The sequence below is a fragment of the Sander vitreus genome, chromosome 2 (assembly GCF_031162955.1).
Source record: "Sander vitreus isolate 19-12246 chromosome 2, sanVit1, whole genome shotgun sequence".
Classification (NCBI taxonomy): Eukaryota; Metazoa; Chordata; class Actinopteri; order Perciformes; family Percidae; genus Sander; species Sander vitreus.
The window spans coordinates 12,200,615-12,224,654 of NC_135856.1; the positions used below are offsets into that span (position 1 = coordinate 12,200,615).

The 24,040-nt window shown below is 41.0% G+C and overlaps 1 protein-coding gene across 5 annotated transcripts; it reads left to right on the forward strand.

Annotated features, from left to right (window-relative positions):
* Positions 1-380: 380 nt before the first annotated feature.
* Positions 381-23,521, forward strand: dnm2b (dynamin 2b). 5 transcript variants are annotated; one of them, XM_078278252.1, is made up of 20 exons: positions 381-828; positions 3,434-3,507; positions 3,761-3,910; positions 4,003-4,206; positions 5,058-5,156; positions 8,698-8,858; positions 9,261-9,403; positions 9,484-9,619; positions 10,199-10,266; positions 11,891-12,029; positions 12,886-12,972; positions 13,145-13,215; positions 16,298-16,352; positions 18,259-18,369; positions 18,651-18,760; positions 18,842-18,953; positions 19,696-19,863; positions 20,274-20,500; positions 21,220-21,465; positions 21,666-22,589. In XM_078278252.1, exons 1-20 carry the CDS (start codon positions 668-670, stop codon positions 21,733-21,735), a joined length of 2,592 nt encoding a protein of 863 aa, XP_078134378.1. In that variant the 5' UTR covers positions 381-667; the 3' UTR covers positions 21,736-22,589. The 5 variants fall into 5 exon arrangements, with proteins under 5 accessions (XP_078134378.1, XP_078134404.1, XP_078134368.1 ...); XM_078278278.1 differs by having other exon boundaries at positions 21,669-22,589; XM_078278242.1 differs by lacking the exon at positions 11,891-12,029 and adding an exon at positions 10,693-10,831 and having other exon boundaries at positions 382-828.
* The last annotated feature ends 519 nt before the right edge of the window (positions 23,522-24,040 follow it).

Genomic DNA, 24,040 nt, shown 5'->3' on the forward strand with positions numbered 1-24,040 from the left:
CTGGACCAGTGCCCTGAGCGGTTGGGGGGGTACGGTGCCTTGCTCAAGAGCACCTTGGCAGTGCCAAGGAGGCGAAATGGCAGCTCTTCAGCTACAAATCCACACTCCGGTTCCGTACCCAACTCCCTACGGACTGAGCTACTGCCACCAATACAGCCAGGTCGGCTGATATTTCCTTTAGTGCACAATGCAAAAAAAGAACCCTTGAAGTGTTTCGTAATTTGTATTATGACTACAAACAGACTTTTCATTTACCCTGTTTCAAAGTACAAGTACAAAACCTGTTTTGTAAAAAGGATATGTTATGTGTAGGCCTACATTGATAGACGTCCCAGCTGACCAATGACAGAGGAGAGTGACGCTGGAGGCGGAGCCATAATCTCCGGCGGAGGCTGGGTGTCGCCTGACCGGATGATGACAGAAGTTTTCGGTTTAATGTTGCTACTTTTATCATGCAATCATCCAGCTAAAAACCTCGCCAGTGCTCTGACCGCAGACGGGACTCTTGGCTCTAGACTACCTTGTGTTTTAATGAAATAAACTCACCGAGGCTTGGACAGACTGCTGTGCCATCTGGGAAGTTTTTTCTGGAAGAGAGACCATTTGGCTCTTACTTGACCGGGGAGCAGAGCAGGATAGAGCCCGCCGGGCTGACCGAGGTGCCGCTATGGGAAACCGGGGGATGGAAGACCTAATTCCCCTCATTAACAAACTCCAGGACGCCTTCAGCTCCATCGGCCAGTCCTGCAACTTGGACCTGCCGCAGATAGCGGTCGTCGGCGGCCAGAGCGCAGGGAAGAGCTCCGTGTTGGAGAATTTCGTCGGGAGGTTGTACCGTTTATATGTCGTCTTGGAATAATCTGACATTGTGAATGTGCTTTTTTTTTTTTTTTTACTTTTATGACTGTTGTTTGTGCCAGTTGCTGTTCTTTTAAGACAAATTACGCCGAGCTTTTGCGTAAAAGTGGCCAACTAAGCACTTGATTACGCGCTGTGCCTCACAGTTCCTAACGTTTTTTTCCCCCAATGGATTCTTTCCATTTTGGAACCGGCGTATTCCCGATCCATAATTACGTATTTGACGCAAAAGAAAACAGCTGTTGGTTGTGAGACAAAAACTGAGGCGAAATTGGTTAAAGGGTGTACATAAGTAATTTTAGTCTCTAGCTCCACAACTGTAAAATGTAACTTCGTCCGCGGGAATATTTATTACCGATCTGTGCTGTCGCTGCTTCATAATAGGCCCATTCTGTCAAACATTTACAAAGGTTGTTTTTCCGTGAGACTGCTTGCCTCGGGTTGTAAATGCATCTTTATAGGCCTCACATTATAGGCCAAGTCAATGTTTTACTTTAATGGGTGAGGTACAAAAAGATAGTTGGCAGTTTTGATGAGGTCATTGTCAAATAGATGAAGTATTGGACACGGTACACATGGAAATGCCTCCCAGCATGCACTGCTGAGTTTCTTGTTGAGGTTGATGAATAAGTATGAAGGAATTTAAATTGTGAACCCCCTTTGATGACAAACAGCAGCAAACCAACTATTCCATTAATGTCATATGTTACTCTGCTCAGTTTATAAAAATGTAGAAAATAATCACTCAGCCAGTTTGTACAGTTAATACACAGTAGCTGAGCCTTGCGAGAAAATCTATTCATAAGAAAAGGGAAGGGAAAGAAGACATGGCTGTGTTGCCACCGTAGAGCCCTAATCTACTGAAGTTATCCATAGCAGCTTTGAGCTTTTATCTCCAAGTGAAGGTGCCCAGAAAAGGGAACACTTTCTTCTTAAACATGTTAGCATGCTTTCACTTGTTGTCCAAGAGATAGGGAATGTTGATTAGCCAGCCATGTCTCCTTTTTTTCCTGTTGCCTTTTGTCTCCGAGTCCCAAGCAGTGGCCGGGGGAGACACTAGGAGCATTGATGCGTTTGTGCTGGGGTCATCAGTGATGTCACCAGCTGCACTGTCATGTGTATATGACACACTGGGTACCAGATACCCACAAAAGGATACTTAGCTGTTTTCGTGTTTGGTAATTAGCCTACTAACATGCAGAAGTATAACACTGGCTCGTGAGATCAGTTTATTTATTCATTTTCAGTTAGTTGGAGTATGTTTTAGTCAGTCAGTGCTGCAACTTATTATTATTTAAATTATTCATCAATCTATTTACAATCAATCTGAATGTATAGGCCAGTGATTCCCAACCTGTGGGTAGAGACTCCTCCAATGGGTCACATCATTATTCTGAGGAGTCACAAGAATAATAACATAGAAAAGATGATTATTTTTCTTTTGTTTGTGTCTTACATCTTCAAGCCTCTAACAATTATTCAAGCATAACAATCTGAGTTGTTTTGAGCAGATATCACTTTCTTGTGTTTATATGTAAGCTGGTATGACAAGAGGTGGCAAGTATAGTCACTGCTTCATTTTAAAGGGCCAAATGCCAGAAAGGTTGGGGAAATGGTTGTAAGCTAACAATTACTTTAATTATTGAAATGTCTTTACCTTCAAATGTCTTGTTTTGTCCAACCAACAGTCCAACAAAAAAAATATTTTCAGTCTGCAAATGAAGAAAAGCACCAAATTCTTACAGTCAAGAAGCTGTAACCAGAAAATATTTGGCATTTTGACTGAATGGGAACCAGTTGAGAACCACTGATTTATACTACTCAGTGTGAAATAAATAACAATCAGAGCCCAAATTGCTGTTACCAGCAAATGTTTGGATGGGATGTTTACTGGATAAATGACACAATGATTAATTGATATTCTGTCTTGTTGGTAATCGTGTTATTTATGATGATATATAATTGACAGGAAGAGATGAGGAAAGAGAATTGTTGTGTAACATCCTGACTGCTCTGTCAGCAGTGGACAACATGCTGTGTGTGTGTGTGTGTGTGTGTGTGTGTGTGTGTGTGTGTGTGTGTGAAACTCAACTCAGACGTTGCTGCTGACCTGGCAAACATACAGACAGAAGGACAGACATAAAGAGACATATTCTCATAGCCTGAAGAGATGTGTAGTCAGTGACCTGGAAATAATTAAAATTCTATTGACCAGGAGTTTCCATTCTGATGAATGTGTATGTAATGAGAAGGGCAGACAGAGAGACATGTTTCGTTCTCTTTGCACTATTTATAATGAATAGGGTTGTAAGTCAATCTTAGCCTTGCATCAATAATGCACACATTTACATGCGTAGACACTGGGGATCAATTTTAAAGCTTGTAGTCTTATTTTTTTTAGAAGCTGACACATATTCAGTACTTTGACATGAGAATGAAGACAACATCCTTATTTATTTACTATTTACTGAGAAAAAAGCATCATGATGCTGAATAATTAATCAGGGATTAATGATGACTGGGATGGAATGATATTGCCTGTCTATATTTATTAAACTATCTCTGTCTCTCTCAGGGACTTCTTGCCCAGAGGATCTGGCATTGTCACCCGTCGTCCTCTCATCCTCCAGCTGGTGAACAGTAAAGTAGGCAAGTTGTATACATGAGTCAAACAGTCAGGAACGGGTTTGTGCTCTTAAATCCAGGCTTTTCAAGACAAGTTTTCTCAAAAATGTTCAATACAAGCCGTATTATTAATAGCTTGCTAAAACGTGTTATGTTTTTACACCTTACTGCACTGCCACTCTTTCTGCCATCTCTCTGTCCCCTATCTTATCGTATTTGTTTCTTTATTTTTCCATCGCCCCCTCTCATGTCTGTATCTCTCATTTACTCCACGTAGAGTATGCAGAGTTTCTGCACTGTAAGGGACGTAAGTTTGTGGACTTTGACGAGGTCCGTCTGGAGATTGAAGCAGAGACTGAGCGGATCACCGGATCCAACAAGGGCATCTCCGCCATCCCTATCAACCTCCGCGTCTACTCCCCTAATGGTAACACAAACATACAAACACAGCCTTCTAGGTGCAAGTTTTTAACCACTGATTGATCGCGTTCCTTCTGTCTACCCCTCAACATCTCGCAGTGCTGAATCTGACCCTGATCGACCTGCCGGGGATGACCAAAGTTGCCGTGGGAGACCAGCCTCATGACATCGAGCACCAGATCAGGGACATGCTGTTGCAGTTCATCACCAAGGAGAGCTGTCTGATCCTGGCCGTCACCCCGGCCAACACTGACTTGGCCAACTCCGACGCCCTTAAGATTTCCAAGGAGGTTGACCCTCAGGGTAAGGGAACTTTGTGAGACGTTGAGGACAGTGTGTGTTTGTGTGTAAGATCATGTTCATTTCTATGTCTTTTACTACCTTTTCTCTTGATATTTTTCGAAATGTTACCCTTTTTTGGCTCTAATTTGGTACAAAGCTAATTACTTTTCGCTGTATCTTGCAGCCGTAATCACTCTCACACTCACACACAATCTTCTTTCTATTAATCTTTGCCTCAGTACAGGAGCCAGCTTGTCAGAATAATTAAGAGTTACATTATTAAAAGACTTATTGCATAAGATTAGAAGAGACATAATTAAATGTAATCATCCCCACCTTTGGCCTTCTTTCATTCAATCCAGAAGATGTTATTAAATGTAGAGGCTTGTAACTGTAGAAATGAAACTACAGCTTAGCAGTTTTCACTCAAAGCTTTAACTAATGCCACCATCAGATAAAAATATAATAATTTGTCTAATACTCTAAAACTAATGGCATTCCCAACCAGCCTCAGCTGTACACTGTGTTAAGTGCTACTGCTAAACTAATCTCAGCATGAGATGATGAACAAATTGGGAAACATTTTACCTGCTAAACATCAGTATGTTAGCATTGTGAACATGTTAGCATGCTGATGTAAGCAGTTAGCTCAGAGCTAAATGCAGCCTCACAGAGCTGTGTGTAAGTTTGCAACAGACTGCAAAACACTGCTAACACACTGTTCCACTTGGGTTATTATAATTTAACTGCCTAAACAATATTATCAAATTATAGGTGTAAATCCTAAAATCCCTGTTCCATGTCTGAATATTAGAACATCAGTATTTAACTCTAATTACTTGTACTATTAGCAATGACGCCTTTGTCTTTAGGTCTACGGACCATTGGTGTGATCACTAAGCTGGACCTGATGGATGAGGGGACGGATGCACGAGACATCCTGGAAAACAAACTGCTGCCGCTTCGCAGAGGTAAGACCACACACACACATTTTAAATGCTTTTTTTTAATCCATTAATCCATCCATCTATCCATCCTTTATCATCCACTTATCCGGGCTCGGGTCGCGGACCACAGGGGACCCCAAACGTCCCTTTCCCGAGCCACATTAAAGGTGCACTATGAGTTCCTGCATGGTTTCAGTGCAATTAAATTTTTGTCTCAAATCGTAGGCATCTCTCCTTGATCCGCTAGCTGCCTGCCCTCTGAATACAGTGTGAAAAAGCCTGGTCTTGGGAGACAACAAGGGGTCGCAAACGTCAAACAAACACTAGAGGCACAGGCTGTGCACCAAAATACAACAAACCACTCCAGCCAATCACCGACCGAAGATGGTTGGGGGTGGGGGTGGGGGTTAGTGACAGTTAGTCAGTTAGTCATGACAGTTACAAAAACATGGGGGGAGGGGCAAGCTTGCTCTGTTTTGTTTGAAATTTACTTGGAACGTCAACATAAGTGACCATGCAGGAACTCATAGTGCACTTTTAACCAGCTCTAACTCGTGGATCCTGAGGCATTCCCAGGCCAGGATGGAGAAGTCCTGGGTCTTTCCCGATGCCTCACATTAATCCGTTAACCTCTTAATATTCACTGTACCGTGTACGGTACACCTTGTGGCTGTGGCGTCGCTGTAACCTCCACTCATAAAAGTTTTTATAACTTTAAAGCATTCAATCTTCAAAATATACAGCCATGCGACACACCAATTGAAAGCTTAGACTCTCAGGATTTCATTAAGCCCACACACAAAGCATAAGATGATTTATAGCAGTTACACAACTGCTACAAAGTTATAGAAAATAAAACAATACAGCGTAAACAGTGCAGCCCGTGTCTAGTGCATCCATACATTTTTTCCTTGTCCCTTTAGCCACTGCAGGGATTTTTTGCCCAAAACCGTTTTTTCTTAAATCCCCAAGAGTCCAAGGAAAGGGAATATCCAAGCCATTATATTCCAAACGAGCTGTTCGCCTCACAATCTTGACGTTTCTGGCTGAATCACAACGGCAAATTGCTAAACTGTTTTTCATTACTGTATTTGTATTGCTTCCTCGCTTCTCCTGAGGCTCCTACCAACTTGATGTGGGCGTCACTGTATTCTCTGACTTCTTAGGTTTCCATAGAGACCTGGTATAAGCCAATTGGTGCAGGTTTGCCTGTGATACACCAATGGAAAGCAGAAGAGTCCTCTGACGCAATGTGAGCCCACGTGCAAACGATCGACATTTACTCGGACCAGTTAGATTTAAATGCTATTAGACCCATCTACATTTTTAGCCAATGAGCAGACAAGAAGATAGATACCACATTTGCCCCTGAAATTTTAACCCTGTAATGGCTGGAACTGTGTCAAAGCAAAAACAGGGCCTCCTATAAGCATATGGCACCCTGTGCAATGTATAATTACTTATTTCTATATATTTATATACAGTGGGGCAAAAAAGTATTTAGTCAGCCACCAATTGTGCAAGTTCTCCCACTTAAAAAGATGAGAGAGGCCTGTAATTTTCATCATAGGTACACTTCAACTATGAGAGACAAAATGAGATCCAAAAAAAAAATCCAGAAAATCACATTGTAGAATTTTTAATGAATTTATTTTCAAATTATGGTGGAAAATAAGTATTTGGTCAATAACAAAAGTTAATCTCAATACTTTGTTATATACCCTTTGCTGGCAATGACAGAGGTCAAACGTTTTCTGTAAGTCTTCACAAGGTTTTCACACACTGTTGCTGGTATTTTGGCCCATTCCTCCATGCAGATCTCCTCTCCCAAAAAGCTTGAAAATGCAGCCGTTTGTTTAATCACATTACAAATATCCAAACATTTACAGACTTTAAATGCATTCTTTGACACATTTGCTGTTGTCTTTTTTCATGGTCTGCCAATCAAAACCCACTAACAGTCAGTTTGTGAACAGACTGCCAAATATTAGTATCTCTAGCCAACAGTTGTATCCTTCCACGCTGATATTTGCAACTGGGGACTGGTACAATCAACAGATTATCCACACACACACACACACACACACACACACACACACACACACACACACACACACACACATACATACACACACACACACACACACACACACACACACACACATATTTTAAATTTTTAAATATGAATAATTTTTAATGCAGGGAGCTTGTCTCAATTAATCTCCCATCTCTGTGTTTACCTTCTCTTTGTTCCAACTCCTCTGTTCTTCATCACTGTTATCACACTTTTCCTTGTTCATGTTCATCCAGAAATTGTCAGTGGTGGATACAGTCCTGCATTCAACGTATTCATTATACTGGAAGCAAAATGTACTTATAGTATTAAAGGTCCAATATGTAATATATTTACTGTAATAAATCCAAAAATGACCCCAATGCGTCATCAGATATTAAGGAAACATGCTAAGTTGAAATACTGGCTAATGCCAGTATTTTCTCCTTTTGAAATTTCCGTTCCGTGACGGAATTTCTGCGTGTGTTTTGGCCTGTGTGTTGCCCAGTTTGTCAGCCAGGCCGGGTTGCCAGATATACCTGTAAACACGTAAACCCAGCGCGCTACAGCTGTAAGGTTAGTACAGCCATAAAAGCAGCAAACAAACGAACAGGATCAACAGAGATTGATTTTACCCGACAAAATAAACGGCATGTTTCTAACAGTTGAGTGACCAGAGACGTAGCTAACAAACCCCGGGTAAATATTGTAGATGTATTTAAATGATGGAGACAGCTTAGAGCCCAAAAGGACGCAGAGTTGGCTAATTTCCTCCTGAACAGGTAAGCATTAGCTTCAGGCTAATTTATCACAGCTACTAGGGACGAGCATTTTATGTCACTTCAACATTTATGTAGCTACTCACATTGAATTATATAGCTAGAGTACCCAAGTTGGTTACTCGCAAAAACAATTGAGACACAGCCAGTGAAGTGATCCTGACTGGTCCTGGCTAACGCCGCCATGCTAACCCTGCTAACTGTTAGGTGAGGACGTGAACAGACTGCCAAATATTAGTATCTCTAGCCCACATTTGTATCCTACCACGTTGATATTTGCAACTGGGGACTGGTACAATCAACGGTTTATACACACACACACACACACACACACACACACACACAATTAATTAATTTTTCACATTGACTTTGAAATGTAACAATTAATATGATGTTAAATTGACTGTCAGGTCTAATTGCTTTGTTTTACATCCACATCAGATGAACAGCCCTTCTTACACAGTTCTCCAATTTTAAAAGTCATCATGATTTAATACTTGGTTGAACATCCTTTGCAATTAATGATGGTGTACAACCCACTGAGATCAGTAGACACTGTCTTCTCTGGTGATGCCCTGCCAGGCCTGTACTGTACCTACTTTCACTACCTTCTTGTTTTTGGCCTTTTTTGACTTCAGTCTGGTCTTCAGCAATTGAAGGAAATTTGGTTTTGGGAAGCGGCCTACTGTTTAGCCATAAAAAACTCCTTTGCCTTGTCCGTATTTTTCTTTAGGTTACATTGGGGTGGTAAACCGCAGTCAAAAGGATATCGATGGGAAGAAAGATATCCGTGCGGCTTTGGCTGCTGAGAGAAAGTTCTTCCTGTCCCACCCTGGGTACAGACACATTGCAGAACGTATGGGCACTCCACACCTGCAGAAGACCCTCAATCAGGTGAGACACACATGATCATATGTACACGCACATAAACTCTACATGCACTCTATGCCCTTTTCATCCATTTTATGTGGCAAAGACCACATGGCGATAAATTGTTGAAGGTTAATTTGGTAACTAATGTCCAGGGCTGAAAAAAATATTAATTTGTGCTTTACATTTTTTTGTGTATTGGATGATGTGCTGCACTGAACTTAAATTACACTAATCCATTGAGTAAGTGAGTGTATATTTTAACTTGGATGGATGTTTATGCCACACATTGAGAATATTATTTAGTTTTTCTTAAGAAAAAGCACACATAAAAACAGATCTCCTCAGCACTCAATATTCTTCCTTAAGTCATAATACAAAAGGAAGTGACTTTGGGAAAAATCTAATATTTTTGTGTCTCTCCAGCAACTTACAAACCATATCCGCGACACGTTGCCCGGGTTACGCAGTAAGCTGCAAAGCCAGCTGTTATCACTGGAGAAAGAGGTGGAAGAGTACAAGAATTTCCGCCCTGACGACCCCACACGCAAGACCAAGGCCTTGCTCCAGTCAGTACACACACATACTGACACACGCAGACACACAAATACATTAATTCAAGAAGTTAAGTACTATTTACAATCTGTAGGATGGTGCAGCAGTTTGGCGTGGACTTTGAGAAGTGCATCGAGGGGTCTGGGGATCAGGTGGACACCTCCAACTTGTCAGGTGGAGCAAAGATCAACCGCATCTTCCATGAGCGCTTTCCCTTCGAGCTGGTGAAGGTGACTAGTTCTATGAATTTTCATCATGATTATTATCATAAGTCTTTTTTATAGATTTATTAGTTACATTAAAGTTATACGTCACATATTTTTGTATTTGTCATTTAAATTGACAAGGAATTGATCTTCCTGTTAACAGAGAAACCAAAGGATATTTTGTTTCAAAGGGTAAACAATAGGGGTGCACGATTCAGAAAATGTCACGATTCGATTCAATATAGATTTTTGGAATTCTATGAATCGATTTTGAATCGGTAGAGCTTGAATCGCGATTCGAATGTGAATCGCGATTTTTTGCACACCCCTGTAAACAAGCAGTCATAGTTAAGTTAATAATGATTAAAGACTGTTTTGTATTTAAACTGCTGATGTGACAATCCTTATAAATACCGGTGTCATACTGTAACTATGTTGCCTATGCTCTCTCATAAATCCAACAGACAACAACAGACTAAACCCACAGACTATCCCTCTTGTCTAGCCTAGTTTGTCTGTCTGTCAGCTTATGTTTGGCAATAGGAAGGAGTATTCATTTTCAATAGAACAAATCAAATCTAAGCTTTTTTTGCCCCGTCTAAGATGGAGTTTGATGAGAAGGAGCTGAGGAAAGAGATCAGTTACGCAATCAAGAACATCCACGGAGTCAGGCAAGCTTGCAAACAGCACATCACATGGCGCACTCATTTACCTTTGCTGTCTTTATGTCTTCTCACCTGTCTGCTAGTTTTTTCCCTGTTTGTTTGTGTCCATTCAGCTTTATAAGGACCTACAGTCTCCTCTGTCTTCAAGTGTCAGTGTCTCTTGTTTTTCACATCTACATTAAGTGTGCTGTCTCTTCTGTCTGACTTTGTTTTGTTTCATTTGTGAGCAGTTTTTATTTAGCCTTCCTGGCTACTTGTTAGCCTCATGGCTGTCTTTTACTCCAGTTTTTATTCCACTACTTCTCATTTGGTCTTCCTCAGTGTGTCTTTTTGTGTTTTCCTCCATCCGTGTGCCCGTCTCACACTCTTCCTGTGTGTCTATGTACCCCCTTCTCCACGTCTCCATGTCTGTCTTGTCTGTATGTCCTTCAGGACAGGCCTGTTCACCCCAGACCTGGCGTTTGAGGCCATAGTGAAAAAGCAGATCATTAAGCTGAAAGAGCCCTGTCTGAAATGCATCGACCTGGTCATCCAGGAGCTCATCAACACAGTCAGACAGTGCACCAATAAGGTATCACTGCATGGTCTCCTGCCTGGCTGCCACACCCGTACATACACACCACAGAGACCAGCCAGCTTTAAAGCTGCCAGGAGCCATTTTGGTGCCAAACAGTTTTAAAAAAGCAGCCGTTTTATTTATTTTTAGCTATGTGTTTTGGGACATAATTTCGGCACCTTGGGTTGAAAAATAAAGTGGATGAATTCAAAGGAGGCCTCAGTTTTTACAGTCCGCTTTGAAGTTCACTTGCATGAACGTCAGTGGATATATTTGAATGTCCTGGCTGTACTGCAGTGCACTGAATTGGTGTCTCTGAGAGGCTGTGTGGTTAGAAGCCGACGTGCTGTAACATGTTCCTATACAGGTCCTTTTCAAAACAAGCTGCAGGTTTGGTTTTAGGCTACAGCTGAAACAAGACATAAGACTCTACAGCCAATGCTAGCGGCTCTGTGAGGCTGTATTTCAGCACATTGGTGTTTTGAGCAAAATGCTAACGTCTGCATGCTAACATGTCAATGTTTAGCAGGAATCGTGTTAACCATGTTCACCATCTTAGTTTAGAGCGTAAGCATGTTGACATTTTCTGCTATTAGTAACTTAGTTAAAGTTCAAATGTTGACCAGATGGTGGCGCTAGAGGAAATTTAAGGGAGGGATTAGGATTCATCGTCTGGGAAACATGAATGTTTCAACAACATTTCATGGCAATCTATCCAAAAGTTGTTGAGGTCTGGACCAAAGTGGTGGACCGACTGACATTGCCACCCATGGCTAAAAAGCTGTGGGCTGACTGACATACACATGAATATGAAGCTGGTATTGCAATGAATACTTCTCAGAACCTGGAGCTTGTTTCTGTTCTGTACATGAAGCAGAACTAACTAAATACCTGTTTTTTTCTCATATTCCTCAATCTTTATCATTCTTTTCCTTTTTGAAACTCTTTCTTTACCCCCCCAAACTATTCTGTCCGACATGGGCTTTCATGTTTCTGCCACCGTTCCCTTTTTCCTCATCATGGCCCATGCTACACCGCCTCCTCCTTTCACCTGACATAAATGCCTCACCACAGGACAGGCCTGTTCACCCCAGACTTGGCGTTTGAGGCCATAGTGAAAAAGCAGATCATTAAGCTGAAAGACCCCTGTCTGAAATGCGTCGACCTCGTTGTCACTGAGCTTGCCGCCCTGATCAGGAAGTGCACTGAAAAGGTAAACAGGAACAGTGGAGGGGCCGATTTAAAAGTGATGAATACAGAGAGAGAGTGACAGGGGAAAAAAACAAAGAGTGATAGAGAGCAGTCAAAGAAAGGAAAAGAAAATCACAAAAATGTAATCAACTAACTTGTCACTTGTCTGTTGTTGTTGATCGTTCCCCCTCACTGCTGCTTGAAGGCTTACAGTACCACCTTACCCCGTGGTTCCTTCTTTAAATCTAAAATAGTCCTTTCCCATTCTGATCCTGGACCCCTACCAGCCCACTTACCCCATCAGCACTGTGATTGGCAATTAACGTAACAACCCCTCACCCTGCCTCACTTATCAAATCAGAAGAAAGGCTGCTTAGAAATGGCACAACTGTCGCTATTTTCCACCCTGTCTTGTCAAAGGAGATTTTATTGTATTTCACCTGTGATACACCCTTTCTGCACCATTGACACCAATAATGTAACCCCTGACACGACTCCACCAGACCCCACTCAATCTTCACCTCTTTCTTGACTTTAACCTGATCTTTTTTTCCCACATCCTCCCTGATTTGTTGAGACTCGCTATCAGCTTGAGGTGACTATATTTAGCTAAAGCTCACAGTTTCCCTACACTTGCTATCAAAACATCTGTAGCTGACAAGAAATCTCAAGCTGATATGGAGCTCATTAGTGCATGCCTCCTCAGTCTTAATGTGTCAAATTTGATTCTGTATATTTACTCTGTTGTTGGGTGTAGCTGCTTATGTGGATACACTGTGTTCGCAGTGTGAGCCAACACAGGTGTGTGTGTGTGTGTGTCCTATAATTACGGTGCCTGCAGCAGTGCGTGTGTTTTTTGTGTGTGTGTGGGTCTACAGCTGGGATCCTACCCTCGACTGAGAGAAGAGACGGAGAGAATCGTCACCACCTACGTCAGAGAGAGAGACAGCAAGACCAAAGACCAGGTGGGTGTGTGTGTGTGTGTGTGTGTGTGTGTGTGTGTGTGTGTGTGTGTGTGTGTGTGTGTGTGTGTGTGTGTGTGTGTGTGTGTGTGTGTGTGTGTGTGATGCAGCCCACCTGTACATTTGTACTGTCTCCCTTCTTTGTGTACATAACATGAAATGTTTTGGCCCTCAGGTGTTGCTGTTGATTGATATTGAGCTGTCCTACATCAACACTAATCATGAGGACTTCATTGGATTTGCCAAGTAAGATACTTTTTTATGATACTTATTCATGAGTTTCATTAGGATCAGAGATGGTGGGCTGTCTTCAAACTTTTCTGAAGCTATAAATCTGCAACTATTTTGAAATTCTGTTCATCAGTATTACATTTTTTCAAGCAAGGATTTGTTGGTTTCATCTTTTCAAATGTGAGGATTTAATGCTTTTCTTTTCTAAATCATTGCGTTTTGGATTTTTGCCTGTATATTTTGCAATTTCAATATTTCAACTTGGGTTCTGGTACATAGCGATGGATATTGTCACTAATTTCAAATATGTTTTGTATAATATGCAGATTTATTGATAAATCAATCAATAAGGACAATAATAATCAGGTGCTACCTTATTCTTCTTAAAGGTGCTGTAGGTAGGATTGGGAAGATCCAGGACTTAGCCAAAAAATTTGAACATCAACAACTTCTCGGTCCCTCCCCCCTTTCCGCTAAAGCCCAAAACGGTCTCATAAGCCCCTCCCCCCACAAGAGAGAATTAATGTGTGTGCATGAGCAGTGATTGACACGTAGTTAGACACCCCCCCGCCCCCCTGGCCCTTATTGGTGCATCTGAACAGGGAGCGGTGGATTTTTTCAAATCACACTACAGGCTGTAGGTGGTGCCAGAGGAGCCAGATTTTTTTTTTTATTACCTGCTTCATGTAGTTCTAGTCGAACATAAGGTCAGTTTCAGCAAATATTACAAAAAGTTAGTTTTATAAGGCTTACCTACTGCACCTTTAACATCCAGTCAGTCAATGCGTAGGGATTGATCAATCAATGTGAATAGCATTATGCTTTCCATCTGAAATTGTCAAAATGATTTGTACTACTGGTAAGAAATTAAACATTTTTATTATTTATACAAAGGCAAAAAAAGTTGAATGAACATTACTACAGCCCAGCCCGTACAAGTTTTATATTTGCCTATGTTATTTCAAATATTTTTTTCTTTATCTTTGGCATTTCTGTACTGCAATTTTTTATTTATCTGTTGACATATATGTTTAGCTGCACTAGTTACTAGTCATTTTAAAGGGATAGTTCTGTTTTTTTTACACATATGTTGAATCCTGAGCTTTCCTACTAACTTGGACTAGCTCTACTGAAAAATAGGGACTTACACATAAAATATTGATTGTTTAATAGTTTGTACTCAGCCTACAAGGAACAGCTTTTCTAAGTACAAAATCTTAACAATTCGATTATTTTGTGTAACTACCATTCTGCATCTGTGACTTTGGGTACAGAAAAAACATGAAGGCAATACTGAAGGTTTATTAATAGCTGAAATGATGACTCAATCATTTGGGCGATGGACAGAAAATGAATCGTTAACCATTTTGAGAATAAATGAATCATTCAAGTCACAACACAACATTTCCCAGTTCCAGCCTCTCACTTGAGTGGATTTTCTGGTTTTCTTTGTCATGTGACAATACATGGAATGTGTTTTTCTTTATTGAATGGTTTTAGACTGTTGATCAGAAAAAATAAGGAGTTTTGAAGACTTCATCTTGGGCTTTAAGAAATTGTGATGGGCACTTTTCACCATTTTCTGAAATCTTATTAACCAAAATAACTACAGTAAGAAAATAATGAATGATAGTGAAAATAATCAGTTGTAGCCCTAGGTTATAGTGTTATCAGAAATATATATATTAGTGCTGTCAAACGATTAATTTTTTTTAATCGTGATTAATCGCTGAAGTTCTATAGTTAATCGCATATTTCATCACATGATTAAAATTCTATTATTTTGCATTTCAGAACAGTTTTTAAGTACATATTAACAATCGAAAGCATTTTTTACCAGTGTATCTTGATTGGGAATCAAATGAATGCAAAGAAAGTTACTTTATGAACTTGATTTTAAGATTTGTAATTATTTATTTACTGTAAACAAAAGAAAAATGTGTGTGTGAATCTGTCATTATTGCACAATTCCTCCAAGTACCTAACTAAAAAACTAAAAATCCCTATCCTTACTAGAGACAATATAGTGTTTAGGAACTCCTAAATAATGTTGATTACTCACTGACGTCCAGTGATCACCGGTTAATGAGCAGCTCATTTCAGCACAAGTCCGTGTTAACACAGCCCATCTCCACTCTTACCCGTCAACAGAGAAACAGGCTGGATAGTCCGGTACACTGTTGTTTCCACAACAACAAAAACACAGCAGTCTCTGAACTCGCGTTGGGAGTTTCGTTGAAGTTATATGTAGTCCAGTTTTTGTCTAATGAGCGGACACTTGCAAGCAGGATTGATGGAACAGGTGGCTGGCTAGCGTTAGTTTTCCACCTAGCTAGGTTATACGCCAGCCCCCGTTCGCGTTTCACCGCTGAGGATGTTCCCCCCTTGATCGCCCGCTCCGGCCGCTGCCCGCTACGGCCGCTGCAGCTGCTCGCTCCGGCCACCGCTGCTGCCCGCTGGTCAAACTAACCTGTACGGCGGGCCACAGCAACCTCTTATTTCCGAACATTCATCTCTCCCCCGCCCCCCGAGGGTTGGTGGTCTAGCATCACGTTAACTGTACTACTATGCTTAGCTCCGTAGGTGGTAGCTCAAGCTTGACGTGCTTCAGTGATATTTTAATTTGGCTTTACACAATGTGCATATGGCTTTCAACTTGTCTACGAGCTGTCCGGGAGTTTTGGAAAATAAAAAGCGCCATTCAGGATTTCATTGCTGCTGTCTTTCTCCATCATGCCTGCAGCAGCAGGATGTGTTACGAGGAAGTGGCAGCTTGATGATAAGTAACGGTGCTGCAAAGGGTCAAAATAGTAGCCTGTTAGGCACGACGCAAAGCCGAGTGAAGTAAAATAAATTAATAAATACCGGCATGCGATTAAAAAAATTAATCGCATCTCGGTTAACGCTGACAGCCCTAATATATATATATATATAAATATATATATATATATATATATATATATATATATATATATATATATATATATATATATATATATATATATATATATATATATATATATATATATATATATATATAATATAATATGCTTGGATATTATACTAGAGTTTATGTTATTGAATCTTTCTCCTGCAGTGCACAGCAAAGGACCACTGCTAACGCCACCAAGAAGAGGGTCATGCCCAATCAGGTAACTCACATGCTGCTGCTTTCTTTTCTCCTGCTGCTTTTTTATTTCTTGTTCTCTCTGTCGTTGTCTCAGCCCGTCTCTCCTGTCATTGTTGCCCTTTGTTGCTTCACATTTACACACTCTTGTCTGTGCCCCTCTTGTCTTTATTTCCCTTTCCTCCTCTTCTGTTCCTCCTTTTCATGGCCCAGGGAGAGATTCTTGTAAGTACCGTACCCCCTCTGCACCTCCACTTCCTCTTTGGGTGGGTGGTTGAGTCAACGGTCATTCAGGCCATGTCGTGAAACAACATTTGTACACCTTGATGAAGAAGAGGGAAGTGAAAGAGTTACACTCATGGGTGTATCATGAGAACTGGATACCATGTGCCAAGATAGCGGCCTTTCATTCCACTTTCAAAGTTTCTCACCCAATGAAAAGGCCTGTTTGATTCTGTATTCCTTTGATCATATGTGCGATATGATGGAACATGAGCAGCCTGTCTTGTTATCCATGTATCTTATTCTTACACAGTAGTGTGAACAAATAAAGTGGGTGGGTCACGAAGTAAGCGACAGCCAGAAGTTTGAATTTATAACATGACTGTGAGCTTCAGCCCTCATTAAACTGTTTACATATAGTACCATAGTAGTATAGTTACCTATTTTAACAATCTAAGCGCACGGCGTGAAGCGCATGGAGCCGTTGGGTTGTACTTAGTGTCTTCGCGAATTCATGGGTGTGTTCTGGGCGTAACATGCAATAAACCAATCAGTGTAATCTCCCATTCCCTTTAAAAGCCAGGCGCGTTTGTACCATGGCGCCTTGCTATTATGATGGCGGATTTGCCCCATAATATTTTTATCTGTAATCTTTTGCATGTTTGTGTGCTGCTGCGCTTCCCTGTGTATGTGTAACAAGCAAAGTGTGCGCAAGCTGTGCATAAGCCTAGGCGCATTTTACTAATGTCCTGTTAAAGTAACAATGAAATGCTGCGCTATTGACTTTAGACAAGGTTTTTGTTGGTCAATGGCGCGATCACTTCCCGCTGCCTCAAGATCGCAATACACCAAGAATTCACCTGAACACACCTCCCTGTAAGACCAGCACGCCCATGGGCGCAAAGATGGGCGCAGGTGTGTTTGCTATTTAAACGACGTGGGCGCAGGACGGTCTTAAAATAGCAAAGACACTTGCATTGGGCTTTGAGCCTCGCTGCGCCGGCTGCAAGATAGGGCCCATAGAGTCAGCCTGCAGACTCTTATATTGTAGACGATCATTGGGTTTATTTAACTATGAAATGTGTGCATTGGTATAAGAGGGACCTACTTAAAGGTAGATTGGATGTCTGAAATAAATCACAAAAAAAATCCTCCTCTTTAGTTCCTAGCTCGTCAATGCCTAAACAGCCCTGATCATAATGGATAGTCTTTGGAGAAAATGCTGTTTAGGCCGAGGGGAATTTTAAATGCAGCACCACAGCTTGCCCCTGAGACAAATTGGGGCACAGCTGACCCTTCAACCATATAATACATTCGCGGTTACACCACCCAGACCAGGGTATTGCATATGTCCGCTTATTATCCCTGTGTCTGTTCCCTTTGTCTTCTTGTCCGTCAGTCTGACAGAGAGAAGGATGCAGAGAAGGTGACTTTTCATTGGAGTCTTTCATCACTTATTTTCAGTCTCTACGTTTGTGGTGTAATATCAGTTCATACAGTATGGGTTGATCTGACTGCACTGTGCTCTCTTTTTTAAATGAAGAATACTGTTGCACTTGCATGGCTGTTGTGCTGTATTTTGATGCCAATTTTCTGTATATGTCGATTGTCTTCATTTGTTTTTAGTATTGTGTTTGCTTTTCCGAAGGTGCATATTACCCCTCTTGTGGGGTTTGTAGTTTAGTCAACTGTTGGACTCCTGTGTGCAGGTGATCCGCAGAGGCTGGCTCACTATCAACATCAGTATCATGAAGGGAGGATCCAAGGACTACTGGTTTGTCCTGACTGCTGAGTCTCTCTCCTGGTACAAAGATGAGGAGGTAAGACTCCTTACAGTACGGGACAGTAAATGGTCGAAAATGTATAGCTTACTCGTCTTATTTCTGTGGGATAGAGAGACAGTGGCCTTGTTTTCAAAGACAAAAATTCCAGCATCTGGTAAAAAAATAATTAGTGAATTCTTATTATAACTCTGCAGTAAAACTGTAGTCATCGTGTGTCACGGTATAGTAAAATCATGTTGTACTCAGTTGAGTTGATGGTTTATTTGTTATAGTCTGCCTTCTTTTATATTTGTCATTACATCACTGTGTTTTATCAGGAGAAAGAGAAGAAGTACATGCTGCCTCTCGACAACCTGAAGCTGAGAGATGTGGAGAAGGGCTTCATGTCCAGCAAACATGTCTTTGCCATCTTCAATACTGAACAGAGGTGTGGATGCTATATGACCCTCTAAAACAATCATGTTTATGGTGTTTGTCTGTTCTAATCTTTGGTTAATGTGTCTTACAGGAATGTGTATAAAGACCTGCGTCAGATTGAGCTGGCATGTGACACTCAGGAGGATGTGGACAGCTGGAAGGCTTCATTTCTCAGAGCTGGTGTTTACCCAGAGAAAGACCAGGTACAGCACAAATGCTCTTTTTTTTAAAAATTATTTTTATTTTTTTTAGCAGTACCCTGTTCCTCAACCTCATTAATTCAATGCCCTGCTGGTCCAGAAGCACACTGGGGATCCAATATCCAGGCCACAGCTATCCACTGTTTACTTTCCAGTATATTCAGGTCATTTGCTAAAGAGAGTGTATCCAACAAGATCTGTCATTCATGATCAAAAATACTGGTGTAGTGTGGATGAAAGGCTAAAGCTAGTAAAATGCCTTAAACTGTATTTGCATAACTGTGGACAAGAACTGTCCACTGCCCCTTACACTGCTTAAAATCTGTATAGTCAATCCAACAATCAAAGTTTAACAAAAGACATCTTCAGTCATTATTATTTGATTTAATTTTAACGTTTATACACTCAAAAACTCAGCTAACCTGCTTCATCAGGACTGTTTGGGTGTGCTTTGTTCAGATTTGATTGATAGTGGCCCAACAATCCACCAGCTGTCTGATTCAAATATTGCTTCATCAAGTTGGTGCTCAGAGGTGTATGACATCACATTTTTCACATCAAACCAGTATGAAGTGGAGAGACAAAAACTCATATGAGTCCTCACATGTGAAATAACCAAAATGATGTCTGACATTGGCAGACAATAGTGTGTTTGTGTAGTATCAGCAGCAATCACACTCGCACAAACAAAACAAATCTGCTTTTGCATCCCTCACATCTCCTTCTCTGTCTTGGTCTCCTCCAGCCTGAGAGCGAAGACGCGATGAATACTAGCGACACCGTGTCCATGGACCCACAGCTGGAGCGGCAGGTGGAGACCATCCGCAACCTCGTGGACTCCTACATCGGCATTGTCAACAAGTCCATCAGAGACCTCATGCCCAAGACCATCATGCACCTCATGATCAACAGTGTACGTGTTCTGCTTTATCTGTCTCTTCTTCCATTGGTCATACTCTAGACCTACTCCTCCTCAAGGTCTCTATGATAACGTTTCCTCAAGTTCTTTTATTGATTTCATGTTTGTTTTTTGTTTCTTGTTTGATTTTTATGTGTTTTTAGTAAGTACTCATGTAGTGCTCCGCTTATGGATGGGGGTGGTGGGAGGGGGGGTTATATGGCTGTTATTTTTCCTCTTCTTTTCTATGTAAAGCACTTTGTGCTACCTTTTTATGTATGTAAAGTACTATATAAATAAAGTTTGATTTGATACTGTAGGGAGGTATGAGAAATGAGTTGGAAAGTCAGTAACATAGGTCACTCTGTCTTGCATAGTCTTGCTGTCTACCTGTATTAACTTCCTTTTTCGTCTCCCATCTCCAGGCGAAGGACTTCATCCACTCTGAGCTGCTGGCCTACCTGTACTCGGCCGGGGACCAGGGCAGTTTGATGGAGGAGTCAGCAGAGCAGGCTCAGAGGAGAGATGAGATGCTGAGGATGTATCATGCTTTGAAAGAGGCCCTGGTCCTTATAGGAGACATCAGCACCACCACTATTTCTACCCCAGTGCCTCCACCAGTAGATGACACTTGGATTCCCAAGGACCCAAGGTAACAAACATGACTAAACACAAATATATCGGCCGATATTAGCTTATTGCAGCTATGTTGGTATCTGTGTAAGTAACAAGAAATGTCAGACATGCAGAACTAGGTTTGAGGTATTTAGTCACCATTAAATAGTTTGGCCACCAGAGGACAGTGACTGTTGATTTTTCTACTGTACAATTTCCTGCTGGTATGTCTCCTAAACATAGTTGCTGTTTATGTTATGTGTTTATGTAAAAAAAAAATCACTATCACTATTGGTCTAAAAATCGGGCTATAGTGGGGATGCACTAAAACTGTGTCACATTAATTATTGCACAGTCAACAGCTCGCAGACATCTCTTAATCAGCATCATGTTATTTCTCCACATTTTTACACATGCACACCAAAATAGCTTCAGTGTATTGCCACCTGATACAAATAAATGAAATATGTACTCAAACTCCACTCAAATAAAATGTACTTGCATTTAAGCATATAATCCTGATTGCAATAATCATTTTTGCATAATCTGCAAACCAAAAATATGCATAAAACTTCTTTATGAACTAATTATGATAATGTTACCAGAACATATATATTGTATGACATCAACATATATTATAAAATACTATAAAGAATATGCTTAATTGGCACTAACAGTCTTAATTGAACTGAAGGTTTAATTGGGTACATCTCATCTTGAAATGTAACTCAGTAGCATTCTGTATCTCTGTCTCAGTCCTCCACCGGCATCCCGTCCTGCCTCAGCAACAGCGCCCCCTCCCAGCCGACCCCCGGCGGTGAGGGGGCCCACTCCGGGTCCTCCACCCCCTCTCAACCCCTCACCAGCCTTCGGAGCACCGCCCGTGCCGTCTCGGCCGCCGGGCCAAACAGCCTACGCAGGCGATCCCAACTCTGGTGTTGTGCCTCTGGTCCCTTCCAGGCCGGCCCGCGTGCCTCCTGCACTGCCGCCCGGGATTCCCAGGTAAAATCGTACACACACACACACTTGTGGCTTGTGATATTGGTGCAAGTTGCTGGGATAATTGAGACTGCTGGTGAAGGGTTGTACTGTATGTTCTGGCTTTTGGTGTTTTGGGAATCTTTGGTGCATGACTGATGATATTTTGCCTTGCATGTTTCTTCTCTCCCTCCCCCTCCCCTTCCTCCTCTCTCTTCCTGCAGCAGAAGACCCCCGGCTGCTCCCAACCGACCCACCGTCATACGTCCTTCAGAGCCCTCCCTGCTTGACTAGAAACGCACACACATTAAAACACCTTTCTTTACGTTTACACTTTTATATTTCTCTTGAGCAGAGATCATTTTCTTTTTTCATTCCTATAACTACAAACTTTGTCCTACTGTAATTGATAATCTGATGCTGTTTCAGTCTGTGCATTTCAGAAGCATTATGTGTGTACTTCTGACTTTATGTGTAGGTAGCTTTTTCTTAACAAAGAATATGATGATATGCATACAGTGTCATGAAAAGGGATACATTTGATGATGTTATTGACTTAGAGGTTATGAACCAGCAAGTCATCTTGAATTGTGCTTGTTTCATTTAAAATGAAATGTGTCTTAAAACAATATACGATTCATTACTTTTATATAATGGTAAGAAAAGGTATTTGGAAGTAATGTTTGTATACTTGCTAACGTTTTGTCAGTAATCTTACACACTAAGCACCTCATTAAGGAAGCAGCACTTTTCAATAGTCTTTTTCTCTTCGTTGTTGGTAGATTTTCAAAGCCTTGAAATGAGCTTATTAAAATTAGACTGATCAATGGAATGTGTATGCTTCAATATTTTTGGCTAATTACTTTTTTACAAAGAAATTCCAAGTATTAGATTAGTTTTTTTTGGTGTTTCTCTTGTTGGGAGAAAGCACAGCAGCAGTGGGTGTGTTGTGTCTTCTAGTGTGTTACTAATAATCATTATACAGTAGTTGATGGAAGAGTGACCTTGCCCAGCGAAACATCCCGACAGTTACATCCCGCCCACCACTGCTCATTCGTGGTGAAATTTGTATTCAAGTGCCTTGAGCAAAAGTTATTTTGTAATAACTTACCACCTTCCAAAAAAGCCATAATGGAAAAAAAAAAGAATCAGGCAAGAAAAAGGGCCTCTATTTCAGAAGTTGTGTAAAATAATAGACTGAATAAAGGAATAGAAGAAGGTGTGGTGGCTGGTGCTTGTTCTTGCTGCTAGACATTCTTTGCTTTATTTCAAGTATTATCAAGTTTTCATGCACCACCTAGCCTTTCTTTTTCTGTTTCCGTTTGATCTGCCGTTTCCATCCATTTACAGTAGTCTCACATTGCCAGACCTATCTCTACAGCGTTGTGGAGTAACCATGCACATACCAGTAAACGTGTACTTCCTGTCACTGTATGATACTCAGTGTCAGTGTACAGGCTAGTGAGTATCACACAACAGAGTAGAGACCTTTTTTCAAGACTTTTTCACTTGCATGTTAGTCAAATGGAGACAGCCATGCAGAACAAGAAAGTTTCACTTTTCTATGTGCCAAGTTGCACACCTCCCTTCCTTCCTACCTTCCTGTATGATGGAACTGTGGGTTCCCATGGTAACCGTGGTTGCCAGTGGCAACACACAGTAAAGACAGTGTTACTCAATGCTTTTTGGGCTGTTCATAGAGCTGGGCAGAATTGAATAAAGGTATGCAATCCTACTCCTGTTTTCTAACACTTTTTTCTTTACCCATTGTGTCTGTCAGCTGCTACTGATCCACTTCTGATCAGAAACTGATCATAAATGTATTCTCACACAGGCGACCTCCACAAGTCCCCTCTCGTCACAACCAATGGTGAAGGAAACAGATGTTGAGCACTCCAAGTTGGACTCTGTAGCCACACAGTGGGCTCAGTTAGCACAAGATGGAAGAGTCTGGCTTTTGAAGTTCAGTTTATGTTGTCTAGATTTCCTATGTCGTTAATCTGAAACTGTTAATGCTTTGTTTTTTATTAGACATTTAAGAAGGGCAAAGATGCAGAGTTATGACTGGTTGTGGCTGGATCAAAGCTGAGATCCTGTGTTGGGCTTGTCCACGATGTAACTGATAACCTCTGTACATACACATATGTTATTAAGCTTACACTGTATTCCTAGTATTTATATATCCTGTAGATCATGATCATTATCTCGTTTGAATAAGAACTTCTGAAATACTTAGTCTTATAATTCCTCACTTGAAATGCCTGCCAAATCTGAGGGTGGACGAGTAAACTAGGAAATGGAAGAAAAATCTCTGTGTGCCAAATTAAAACAAAGATGTATCTTGAAACAAATTTGGCAAAAAGCATAACGAATGAAGTAATGTACACTCCTGCTACATGTTTTTCTTATATTGCTAGATACTGTATAATGTAAAATCTGTTAGTGTATACCATAACTTATACATTTAAATCATAAGCTCCTCTGGCAACAACCTATGTCACTTTACATTGCATGATACAGCAGAAATGCCTCAATCTAGTAATTTGGTAATTTCAACAAATGTTTTAGATATTGCTACTCACCGACAAGTGCAGTTAAT

Coding starts and splice junctions, on each gene's coding strand:
- dnm2b (XM_078278252.1), top strand. CDS start 668: ATGGGAAACCGGGGGATGGAAGACCTAATTCCCCTCATTAACAAACTC. Junction 9,620..10,198: donor TTCCCTTCGAGCTGGTGAAG/GTGACTAGTTCT, acceptor GCCCCGTCTAAG/ATGGAGTTTGATGAGAAGGA. Junction 10,267..11,890: donor AAGAACATCCACGGAGTCAG/GCAAGCTTGCAA, acceptor GCCTCACCACAG/GACAGGCCTGTTCACCCCAG.